General features: G+C 53.1%; 1 protein-coding gene across 2 annotated transcripts in view; it reads left to right on the top strand.

Annotated features, from left to right (window-relative positions):
• Nucleotides 1–12771, top strand: part of Stk10 (serine/threonine kinase 10) — a 74366-nt gene that overhangs the window by 29465 nt on the left and 32130 nt on the right. For both annotated transcript variants that reach the window (XM_074057793.1, XM_074057792.1), the window contains exons 3-4: nucleotides 10652–10700; nucleotides 12400–12549. In XM_074057793.1, the coding sequence (XP_073913894.1) occupies nucleotides 10652–10700; nucleotides 12400–12549 (199 nt within the window). The remainder of the gene's footprint in view (nucleotides 1–10651; nucleotides 10701–12399; nucleotides 12550–12771) is intronic.

The raw sequence follows: 12771 nt of genomic DNA, 5'->3' as shown, positions 1-12771 counted from the left end.
CTCGGGAAGCCAGATTCCTTCCCACACAGAGCGAAGGTGCTGGGTGGGGCTGGGGTGGGATTAGGGCCTCATTCCCGAGGTTGGAGGGTGTGGTCCCTACTGTGTGGCCCCTTTGTGTGGGGCGACTCCACCCACAGGGACAGGCAGCTGACAGCCGGGTGGCTTTGTGTTGACTTGTGATTTTTGGAGGCTGCCTCCCTGGACTTCCTCCTGCAGGCCTGGTTGAGTAACGGGAAGCTTCTGTCCGCTGCACTGATGGGACGTGAGAGGCCGGGGAGCCCCTGTCCCCCAACCCGGGGTCCCTCATTCCGGAGGACAGGACAGGACAGCAGCCTCACTTTCAGTCCCAAGCCCAGAGAGGACAGTGCTTACCATGGCTGCACAGCTCAGCTGGCTCATCCAAGTGAATATGCTGGTTTCTGTCACTTAGGAGTGGAGCGGCTTTGGAGAAGCCCCTACCCAGCCAAGTCTGTTTCCCCATCTGTAAAATGGGAGCATAGTTGTTTATGGCATTAAGTGACCTTCATAGCTTAGCACAGTACTAGGTATGCAGTAAGTGCCCAGTGATGGCTGGCATCACCTCTGCGGCTCGGAGGCTTAGAGGAAGGGACTGGTATGTTTTTGTCACCTTTGTTTATGAGTCTGGGTGTCAGCTATGTTATTCACCTGGATGATCTGCCCTATTTTCTGGGCATCTTATGGCCACTGAACTATTTCATTCATATTATTCATTCAACAAACTCTGATCTTGTACAGTTGTCCCTTTGTGTCTGTGGGTTTTGTACTAAATATGTAGAGAGCTTTTCCTTGTCTTCATTCCCCAGGCAATATACTGCAGCCTCTATTTACAGAGCACTTACTACATTGCATCAGGTCTGTGAGTTTCTTATTACCCTAAGTCACTAGGGGTGATTTAAGGGAGTAGGGGGGATATAGATTCTATGCGTGGCCATTTGATGGAGGGGTGAACACTGGTAGGTGTTTGTGTCCCCTGATCGGGGCAGCAACCCTCATAGATGGTGATGGCTGATTGCCATAGGCTCAAGCTCTGCTGATGGACAATATGGATGGACTTTTACAACTATGACGTGCTCATTTGATGACAAAGTGACCTCAGCCATTCTGATGACTTAGAGATGCTCACAGTCCACACCTCCTTGCCGTGGCTTATTTTAGTTCCAGGAGTGTCTCCCATGTTTATTTATTAAACATTTGTTGTGTGCCTTTAGTGTGTGGTGCTGGCCTCAGAAAAGGCCAGGGAGGTGGGGGCACTGGGGCTCAGAGCACGGGTGTGGGTTGTTCACCTCTGGACTGTGCTGTGGCCTCAGTTGTCTCTTAGGGACAGTCCACAGGGCCGCCCTGCCCCTGCCCTGGGACCTTAAGACTGTAAAAGTTAATGGCAAGCCCTGGGTGGTCCCCACCCTTCCCACCCTCTTATCTGGGCTGGACATCCTAGCTCCCTTATCTCGGTGAGCAAGCTCGCTGGTATGCTGTGCTGACAGTGGGCCTGAGGGCTGCAGCGAGGAGACCCAGGCCTCTCGCCAGCCCCAGGGCCCTGACTCACCTTCCTATGGCTTCCTCCTCAAGGTTGGGAAGGGATGGATGCTCACTGTGAGATGAGCAGACCCCAAGTGTAGTTCACTGCTGTGTGACTTTCATCTGTGTGAGCCTCAGTTTCCCTTACCTAAGATAGATCAAACTCCACCTGATGTTGACGGTGACTGGTTGCACTTACCTGGCATTTTCTCACTGTGGACCCAGCCCTGTCCTCGGTTTTGGCAAACTTTGCACTATTCAGTCCCCACAGTTGGCCCCAAGAAATGTAGGCATTTTCAGGGTGCCTTCCTCAAAGGGCAGGTGAACGATAATCCACGCAAAGAGCTTTGCAGGGCTGTGGCATGGATAAGCCCTCAAATGGAGTCAGGAGTCATGAATGGGGAAACTGAGGCTGGCCAGGTGAGCTAGCCGCCTCCCTCATGGGGAGTGAGACTTGGAACCATGGGGCCGGCAACCTGGTGTGACATCTCCCGAGGGGCTGTTCTGGTAGAGCAGAGACATTTTAAAATTTCGACCCTGCAACTCCCGAGCAGTTACCAGTAGATTCTTAGTTTCACAGCTGAAGAGCAGCGTTCCATGGTAACCGGTCCTGGGGCAGCCAGGCCGAGGGAGCACGGAGCAGGCATTGGTTCAGAAAGGAGCTGTGCAGCCGGGCACCTGTAATCTTAGCTACTCAGGAGGCAGAGATCAGGGGATCGCAGTTCAAAGCTGGCCCAGGCAGATAGTTCCCGAGACCCTATCTCGGAAAAAACCCACTGCAAAAAAAAGGCTGGTGGAGTGGCTTAAGATGTCAGCCCTGAGTTCAGACCCCATTACCAAGGAAGGAGGGAGGGAGGGAGGGAAAGAGATGTGTAGGTGCTCAATGGGTTCATTCAGTGGGGTGCATGGGGGGCCTCTCTCCCTGGTGAGTGGATTTACCCATGTGGGAGCACCAGGGAGACAGGGCTGCCTTTCCTCTGCTCTGCTCCCGGTGGCTGATGGAGTCACTCAGTCATTCAGCTGACCTGAGAGGTGATGGAACCGCAGGCCACAGTGTGTCTCTCCCCATTCCTCCCCCACCCCCATTCCCTGCACCCTGCCAGCTGCTTAGTTCTAAGTCAGGAGGACTTGTGGTCAGCTTGTGTCTCTGGTTTCCTTTGGCCTCTAGCTGGAGAAGAAAGCTGGACTCCAGGCTGTCAGGCCTGCAAGGTGCCTCTGGGGCGGTGGCTGAGCCAGGGTCCCTGGGGATGGGAGCTCAGGGTTGCAGAGGAAGGAGACAGTTGTGCTGAGGACCCAGGGAAAGCAAGCACCTCCCAGAGCAGCGTAGCCATCAGCGTCCACATTCAGGCACAAGCACCTTTGTTTCTGGTTTCAGAGTTTTATTTTATGGTTGTAAGAATACATACATGACATCTGCCCCTTGAGGAGTCTAAGCAGGACACATCTTGTTGACTGTCAGGGACATGGACTCGTTCATCTCTCTTGGTCAGGGCTTTTGCCCATTCACAAGTCCTCCCCACCAGCTCTGCCTGCTGCCCCTCGCTCCCTGGTGCCACGAGTGCCACAATTTCAGATGCACCTGGCACGGGCAGTCAGCCCTCAGTGCTGCTTTTCTTCTCTGCCTTGGTTCACTGAGTGCAGTGTCCCCATGGTTCATCCAGCTGTGCCTGATTGCAGAATTCTCCTCTCACCTGAGGCTACAGTGTCCCTTCTGAGTCCATGCACAAAGTGTCATTTAGTGTTGGACACGGAGGTTGCTGCCACATCTTGCTTCCATGAAAAGTGCCCTTGGAAGTGCTGATAACACAGTTCTTCAGGACTTCAGTGCCAGTTGTGGATAAATACCCAGATGTGGGATTGCTGGGTCCTGTGTTCCAATCTTAATTTTTTTTGGCGCTATTAGGGATTGAGCTGACCGCCTCACACTTTACCACTTGACCCATACCCCCCAGTCCTTTTTGCTTTTAGTTATTTTTCAGAGAGGGTCTCAAGAACCGTGATTGATAGTCCAACAGGGAAGACAATCCTCCCTCCTCCCTACATCCCACACATAGCTGGAGTGACCACAACTATGCCTGGCTCATTTGTTAAGATGGGGTCTCACTAACTATCCTGGCTGATCTTGAACCACGGTCCCCCTGCTCTCTACCTCCTGAACAGCTGGGATTAGAGATGTGCACCACTGTCCCAACACCTTTACTCCTCTTTTCCAGTGGGGTGCCTTTTATTCTTTCCCTCACCCAATTTTCCTGCTGTGACCCCCAGAAGTGTGTTGCACAGAAGTGCTGAAAGACAGTCTCGCCTCGCTCCCAACCTCAGAGGAAAACTTTCCGTCTTGCCCGTGAGCACCACGCTGGCTGTGGGCCTCATGTATGCCCTTTACTATGTTGAGGTCATTTTCCTCTGTTCTTTGATTTTGTGAGATGCTCTTTTCTGCATCAAGGAGTTGGCCGTATGGGTTTCCCCCTGCATTCTGTTAACGTAGCGTATTTCCAAACGTCGAGCCAGCCGTGCACTCCTGGAGTAAGTCCCACTTGGGTGCAGGGTTTCTTGTTTTCAGTATGTTGCAGATGTGCTTTGCTAGTGTTTTGTATTTCGTTGAGGTTTTTTGTTGTTATTATTTTGCTTTTATTTTTGTTTTTTTTGGCAGTGCTGGGGATTGAACCCAGGGCCTCATGCATGCGAGGCAAACTCTCTACCACTCAAGCCACGCACTGCTGAGTATTTTTGTTTGGATATTCAGCAGAGATGTTGGTCTACGGTTTCCTTTGCTTTGGTTATCTGAGTAATTGCACAGTGGTCGTTGGACATCGTTTTTAAATGTTCTGGAAGAGTTGGGGAGGAGCTGCAGTAATTCTCCTGGTCCTGGGCTTTTTTGGTCTGGAGGCTTAAATCACAGAGTTAAATCTCTTCAGAGCTCTTTCCTCATGGTTCTGGGCTGGAGGCTGTGTCTCAGGACCCTGTCCAGCAGAGCTCCAGCAGGGGTCCGGCTCGTTGGTGGGGCCGCCCTTCCTCTGCTCTGCCCCCCGTGGCCGACCTGCTCACAGCACTCCAACAGTCCTTTCTGCTGATTTGAGCAACTTGAGTCGGCTCCTTTTCCCCTTGGTTAATGTAGCTAACGGACATGTTTTTAAGCGTCTCGGGTCTATGCCTCGCAGCAGAATTGCTGGATCTCGCCGCTGTGCCGTGCTCAGCATGGCCAGGCTGGCTTGCAAAGAACCCGCGCTGTTTGCCACCCGTTGCCACCCCTGCCACATGAGTTCCCCCGGGAACTACTGTCCACCACCTTGTGCCGGGGCGTGGACGGTGGTGTGGTTTCGCTGTGCTTCCCCAGTGCTGGTGGTGTCACGTCTGTCCCGATCTTTGCCCGCTGTGAAATCGGGGCATTTGTTCCTTTATTGTTGAGCAGTGAGAGTTGTGTGTGTGTTTAAAATACTAGTTCTTTAACAGATATGGTGGTTTGGAGACATTCCTCGCATTTTATGGGCTGTCTTTCCTTTTTTGCCTTTTTCGGTGGCACTGAGGTTAGAGCTCAGTCAGGGCCTTGCACTTGCTTGGTGGGCGCTCTGTGTCTTGAGCCAGGCCCTCAGCGCCCACAAACCCTGCCATGGTTCTGAGCGTCCTCTGGGATTTTCCTTGGGAATCTCACTTGTGCTGGCTGCGTCCTCCTCCTCTCACTCACTGATTCATGCCTCAGCCCCAAGTGGGAGGTCAGGTTTGGCTTTGACCATGAATTTCCCAAGTGGAGAAGGACAAGGAGCTCCAGGCGGAGAACAGCAGGCATACAGCAAGAAGAACAGGGAAGGTGGCACAAACCTCTCTCAGCCTAAATAGCTGAGGGATTGCGTGGCCTGTCCGTCCTATCTGGACGGTTGGCAGGAAGGTGGGGTTCAGCCAGGGCTTGGTCTGCTCTGCTGTGGTCTCTGCTCTTTGTCTTTCAGTGGTTCATTCACACAGGTTTCCCTCATGGTGGCAAGATGGCTGCCTGCTGCTGCCACCTTGATGTTTTCTGCATGGAACTTCTTTGCCCTTCTCCAGTTGGCAAATTCATCTGTCAATAACCCAGCCTAGGCCAGACATAGTGGTACACACCTATAATCCCAGCTACTTAAGAGGTTACGGAGGAGGATTGTGAATTTGAGACCAGCCTTAGCTACATTGGGAGACCTTGTCTCAAAATAAAATAAAATAGGTCTGGGGGTGCAGCTTAATGGCAGAGCACTTGCCTAGCATGCATGAGGCCCTGGGTTCCATCCCTAGCACCAAAAGAAAAGTGAAAGAAAATAGCCTTCCTCTGGGAAGCCCTCTGGACAGCTCCAGGCTGCTTAATCACTGCCTCCACCGTCACTGTGCGCCTCCACCTGTCACCTCTGCATCTTCCTCTGCTGGTGGTCTCGGGGTAGGGTGCTAACTCATCCTGAGGCCCCAGACCCCAGGCTTATCACAGACTGGGAGCTCAGTAGCGTGTGTTGATCGAATACTATTTTGGTAGTCCTCGCTGTGCCTGGCAATGGGGGGCCCCTGGTAGACACTCAGCTGATACTGTGGACACACTGAAGTGACCACAGCTCAGCAGGCCATCAAAACACCCTGAGCCCTCAGACACCATGGCGGCCCAGACGGGATCACAGAGTCAGTCAATGGTGCTTGATCCTGCAGGACTGGGGGCCTGGTGAGGCTTGGAGTCCTTGATCTAGACTCTGAGGTATCTGCCTCTGTCCCCAAAGCTCTGGCCTGGCCACCAGGCCTTCATCACGGGCGGCAGAGACACCTGTCCCCCTCCAAAGGATAGCTGTGCTGGGCCAGCCCTTCCCATTTCAAAACCTGTTGTTTCTGGTAAAAAAGTCATAACATATGTTGATTGAATCAAACGCATAGCGTATGTAAAAGTACAAACCTGTGACCCGTCCCCAAGTGCAAACATCCATCTTTCTGGGTGTGCGCCATCACTAGTGACTTCTCAGGGTACCAAGAGTGACCACCAGCATTGCACTTGTCCCTTGTGTGCATGGCGGTCAGCTCCAGGTCCCAAATCTGTGGGTGCAGAGTCCCCAGATTTTACATAAATAAGATGGCCTAATGTTTTCACACACGCTCACCTCCATGTCCTTACTTCACCTCTGTACCTCTGACGACTTAGGATACCCTACACGGTGTAGAACAAAGGGAGCAGTTGTTTGACTGCCTTGTTTAGGGCACAATGACAAGGAAAACACATTCTGTGTTTAGTACAGACGCTTTTTTTTCCTGAATATTTTAAATCTGAGGTCGGTTGAATCCACACATGCCAAACCCACAGAAACGAAAGCCGACAATTTTATTTCTTACTATTGAGGTTCTTTAGCTCTGTGGGAGCCCCAGCCTCTGAAGGTGGAAGCGGAGGCTGTAAGACCAGTGCACTGAGGAAGCTCCCTGCACTCAGAGCTTCCCAGCAGCCAAGGCAAAAATAGAAATAAAAGGGAAACACTGGGGTCGTATAAGCTCCCAAACTGCAGAGGAGGAAGGAAGCCAGGTTGTCAGAATTCACAGGCGTCCCGGTGCTGGCTGGGGCCCAGCTGAGTGGTGGGGACCCTGTGTAAGAATGTCCTTCCTGCAAGTGATACTTTCTCTGAAGGGTGCCAGGCCCACCTGGGTCTGGCTTCTGCTTGCACCCGACTCTTGATAGGGGCTGGGGGCATGTCAGTCTGTCCTAGTTCTGGGAAGGCCTGTTTTGTGGGCAACCTAATCAACACGATAAGGGCAATATGACGGGCACATGGTCACAGCCAGAACTGAGCCTTTACCTTTTCCTCCGGGGGGAGCCCCGTTAGAGAAGGGGGACATGTGCACTGTTGAGTCCCTGCCACTCGTCACATCTGGGCTGTTGACATGCTCACCAGTCCTTGCAGGAGAGCGTCGTGGTCAGGAGAAGCCATGTCACAGCGGGGGATCTGGTGACAGGTGGAGGCCATGCTGGCGGTGTTGAGGAAGCCGTGTGCAGGCCGCGAACCTGGGCTGCATGACAGAGCTTCGGGTCCTGCGAGAATTTGGTGGAATCACACACAAACCTTTGCTCCTACTCGCGTTCTCGGTGAAAAGAGAAATGACAGAAAACAAACCAGAAACAAATGAAAGAAAATGTCCCCCAACCCCAGGAGGGAGTCGAGTAGCCTCTGGGAGTGACTGAGCCTCTTGTGGGGCCAGGCACTGTCCATGTCTAGGTGAGCATGGTGGTCCTGCCAGGGTGAGTGGCGTCACCCCACCCAGGGATGGTTAGCTTTGGTGTCCCCCACAGGGACGAGGAGTCATTTCTGTTCCGTTGTCTCTTATAGCTGGTTTTTTCTAGCAGTGAGCAGGAGGGTTTGGTCCTCTTGTGGAGCTGAGCGTTAGTAAAGGGAGAAGGATGGCCTATGCTCCGAGAGCTTCGGTGCCCTGACCCCTTGGAACAGTGTGGTCACACAGAGAGGGGGTGGGCTGGGCACCGGTGGCTCATGCCTGTTCTCTCAGCTACTTGGGAGGCTGAGATTGGGTGGATTGAGGTTTGAGGCCAGTCCAGACAAAAAGTCTGTGACACCTCATCTCAATGGAAAAAACAGTGTGGTGGTGCACACCTGGCATCCCAGCTACACAGGAAGCCTAAAATAGGATCATAGTCCAGGCCAGCCTGGGCAAAGAACAAAATCCTAGCTCCAAAATAATCAGGGCAAAAAGGACTGGAAGAGTGGCTCAAGTGGTAGAGCACCTGCCAACAAGTGCAAAGTCCTGAGTTCAAATCAAAAAAAGCAGCCAGGAGCCGGTGGCTCACGCCTGTAATCCTACCTACTCAAGAGGCAGAGATCAGGAGGATTGCGGTTCCAAGCCAGCCTGGGCAAATAGTTGGTGAGACCCTATCTCGAAAAAAAGGGCTGGCAGAGTAGCTCAAGGTGTAGGCCCTGAGTTCAAACCCCAGTACCGCAAAAAGAAAAAAAAAAAAGAGTGAGTGAGTGAATGAATGATGGGGATCAGATGGGTAAAGACCCCTCCTCATGCTGTGCATCACACGAGATAATTTCATCAGAGATGAAATAATCAGGGGATAGGTCACTGTCATGTTAGAGAGAAGTTTGAGGAAGCCAGTGTTGATGACCAGGCAGGAGCAGGTGACTGCAGGGGCCTCAGAAGCTGCAAGCTGCATCCTTCCTCCTGGTGGGCAGTGCCCCTCACAGCCCTCTTCTCTGGCCTGTGATGTCCCCAGCATGTAACTGCTTGTGACCACACTGACAGGACCCCTGTCTTGCTGCTCCCCAGACCTGGTCCCTCTTGTGTCCCTGCCCAGCCTCAGGGCCCTGTTTGGCCGTGGCTGGTCCCCAGTACAGCCCAGCAGTGGGCCATGGTCAGGGGCCATCTGAGGATGGGGGTTCTGACGGTCAGAGCAGCTCCACAGGCCCCCTGGGACATGGACCCTGCCATGGCCGGCCCCAAAGCCCTGTGTTACTCACCACGTCCTCATTTACATTGCAGGAAGCCTCAGGAAGGTCAGCCACAAACTGGACACCCATCAAAGTCCTGTGGCCGCTCCTCCCTCCGCCACTGAGAGTTAGCATGGGTCCAGACAGGTCACCACTGAGCACTGCCTTCCTGTTTAGAGGGGCTTCCCTGCCCAGCCCACCCCAACTGAGGCAGTCTGTGGTTCTGTCCTCACTTCAGGAAGATGAGAAAGCCTCTGTACAATCTAGGACAGGAGTCCTGGTGTGCCGGAAAGTGTGAAAATGAGAGCAAGCCTGTCCCCACCCACAGCACTGCTCACTGGGATAATCCCCTTCTGTCCCCTGCACTACAGCCCAAGTCGGGTTCCTCTCCCACAGCTCCCCATCTGTTAGGTGTGCTGTAGGTGTGGGATGGATGGATGGATGGGTGAATAAATGGATGAACTGATACATGGATAGGTGGGTGGATGGATGGATGGGTGAATGGATGGGTGGATGGGTGGGTGGATGGATGGATGGATGGGTGGATGAATAAATGGATGAATGGATACATGGATGGTTGGGTGGATAGGTGGGTGGGTGGGGATGAGTGGATGGATAGATGAATGGATGGTGGATAGATGGATGGACAAACAGGTAGATGGATGGACAGACAAATGGGTGGATGAATAAATGGATGGATGGATGAATGGATAAATGGATGGGTGGGTGGGTGGATAATGGATGGGTAGATGGATGGATGGGTGGATGGGTTAGTGGGAGGATGGATGGATGAATGCGTGGGTGGATTGATGGATACATGGGTGGATGGATGGGTGATGGATGGATGGATGAATAAATGGATGAATGGATACATGGATGGTTGGGTGGGTGGGTGGGGATGGGTGGATGGATGGATGGATGAATGGGTGGATGGATGAAAGGATGGGTGAGCTGGCAAGTGGACGAATGGATGGGTAGATGGTGGATAGATGGATGGACAAACGGGTAGATGGATGGACAGACAAATGGGTGGATGAATAAATGGATGGATGGATGAATGGATAGACGGATGGGTGGGAGGGTGGGTGGGTGGATGAATAATTGATGGGTGGATGGAGAAGTTATGAATGTCCCCAGGTTAAAAAACCTGCTTTCCAGTGTAGGACCTGCCACTAACCCTTCTGTGTGGCTTTGCTCAGTCCCTTTCTGGGCCTCAGTTTCCTTACTTGAGCTGACCTTCAAGGAGCTTATGCTCTGAGGTTCCTGGTCAGCAAGGGCAGGCTTTGGCAGGTGGAGGTGAAAGCTGGGCGCAGGGTCCTGGAGTCATAGCTGCCTCGTATGTGGGTAGAGTAGGTACCCACTGAGGCTCTTGTCTGTAGAACGTAACACACAGGGTGGTGGGCAATGGGTTTGAGTTGGTCAGGCTGGAGAGACAGGGAGGCTGTGGGCCTGGCTGGAGAGGCCCTCGTGAAGCTTTGGCTCTCCCTGGCACTTGGGTTGTTCTTTTTCTGAAGAATGAAGCACACAGCAACTCCCCTAGTGTTAGAGCCTGTGTGGTGGCTGGGGACAGACCGGTGAGGGAGGCGGGCAGACAGGACAGGCCAGGCAGGAGGGGAAGGCTGGGGAGCAGGCCACCAACACCTGTGGCGGGGTCTGACCCCTGTGACTCTGCCTCATGTCTTCTACAGATCATGATTGAGTTCTGTCCTGGGGGAGCCGTGGATGCCATCATGCTGGGTAAGTCTTCTTCCAGCCCCACGCTGTTGCCAGAGACAGGGCTCGCCCTGCCTCCTAAGTCAGATGCCCAGAGGCTTTGCATGGCCCTCCACCCTGGTTCTGTCCCCATGGTCTCTTTGTCTCCAAATTGTAATGGGAGTATGTGACTGCATGGTGTATCAGAATTCATAGACTGTACCCATTAATGAAAGTGAGTTTGTCTCTTTCACTGTGTAACTGGCCTTAAACTTTCCATCTTCCTGCTTCTGCCTCCCAAGGGCTGGGATTATAGGCATGTGCCTCGACACCTGGCCAATAAAAGTGAATTTTACTGCATGTGAATTGCACCTCAACAAACCTGACTGAAGAATATATCATTTTTACCTCGTCGGGTTATGGTGAGGATTAAATGAAGTAATGCACTGAGGCCTCAGCCTCGTGCCTGGTGTGTTTTAAGAGCTCACATGTGGAGGTGATTAGTCCACAGTCATCTTTGTCATCATCATTCTTTTTTTTTTTTTTTGGCAGTACTGGAGTTTGAACCTGAGGCTGTGCACTTGTTAGACAGGCGCTCCACCACTTAAACCACGCCCATGTCATTATCATTCTTACTTTGAGCAAAACAAATTTTTTTAGCTGTGGTCCAGCCTCTCAGAGCAAACATAGCAGTAACACCTTTTGATTGCCTGAGAGCTCACTGTTCTGTACCAGTGGAGCCACCGTCATTACTGTCATCCACTTTACAGACCAGGAAATGAGGGCCCAGAGAGCTTGAGACACTGCCAGAAACCACACAGCTCCCCAGGCCCATAAAGGCTCTGAGCTGGCTCTGCTGGGGACACAGAGTTTAAAGACAAGGTTGTAAGGTGTGTGGGGGGTGTATGTGGGGGAGCAGGTGTGGTGACACATGTCTGTAATCCTAGTGATGCAGGAGTGTAGGTAGAAGAATTATGGTCCAGGCTGGACTGGGCAAAAGTACCTAATCCTTTCTGAAAATCACTGAAGCAAAAAGGACTGGGTTGGGGCTCAAGTGGTAGGGTACCCGCCTAGCAAGCACCAGGCCCTGGGTTCAAATCCCCATACCTCCAGAAAATAAAAGAGATGAGGTCACAGCGAGGGGAGCAGCCTATGGACCCCAGAGATGGGGGCCCTGCTCCAGGGCCACTCTGGGGCCTGTTTCCCCTGGGCAGTGCAGGTGGATTCTGCAGCTCCGGCTTTGTGTTTATTTTTACCATCCTGAGGGACCTGGAAAGGGAGACTGAGCCTTGTGGATTCCTGTCTGTGGGCAGGACAGGCACCACAGTGCCTTCAAGCCGGGCCTGAGACACCAGGGAGGCCCTGAGCCCAGGGGCCTTAGGTGGCCCTTCATAGAGATCACTCCATCTCCCACTGCATCCCCTCAGCCCCATCTCTGTCACCAGCCCCCATCCATCCAGTCATCTCTGCTCTTCTCCTCCCTGGCCAGCTCTGATCTGCCCAGGCCACTGTGACGGCCTCTGGCTGAGCCCTGCAGCCCTTCACTGCACCAGAGGGAATTTGTAAGTGAAAAATGATTGTGTCTTCCCTGCTCAGACCATCCTGAGTTCACCTGCTGTGTTTCAGATAGCATAGCCTGACACAGAGGGGCTGCCAGGCCCTGCCCACCTCTGACCTCCACTCATCAGTCCTTCCTGCTCCCCTCCTGCTGGGTGAAGAGACAGTAACACCCCCTCTTTTCCAGAACTGGACCGAGGCCTCACCGAACCCCAGATCCAGGTTGTGTGTCGTCAGATGCTGGAAGCCCTTGACTTCCTGCACAGCAAGAAGATCATCCACCGCGATCTGAAGGCTGGCAACGTGCTCATGACCCTGGAGGGGGACATCCGGCTAGGTGAGGGCACTGGGCATGGGGGGCAATGGCGGGCAGAGCCTGCGGTGCCTCGCAGGGTGTCCTGGGTGTGGTGTCGTGACTGGGGTGTCATGGCTGAGGTGTCCTGACTGGGGGAGCTTCCCCACCAGGAAGCCAGTTAAGGAGGAAGAAAGTCCAGGGACAGTAGTGAATCACACAACTCTCGCTGGGCCCCTGGCCATGGTGTGAACACCTGTTGGGCCT

The sequence above is a fragment of the Castor canadensis genome, chromosome 16 (genome assembly GCF_047511655.1).
Source record: "Castor canadensis chromosome 16, mCasCan1.hap1v2, whole genome shotgun sequence".
NCBI classification, from domain to species: Eukaryota; Metazoa; Chordata; class Mammalia; order Rodentia; family Castoridae; genus Castor; species Castor canadensis.
The sequence above is the reverse complement of the archived record's forward strand: the minus strand, read 5'-3'. Positions and strand labels throughout refer to the sequence as shown.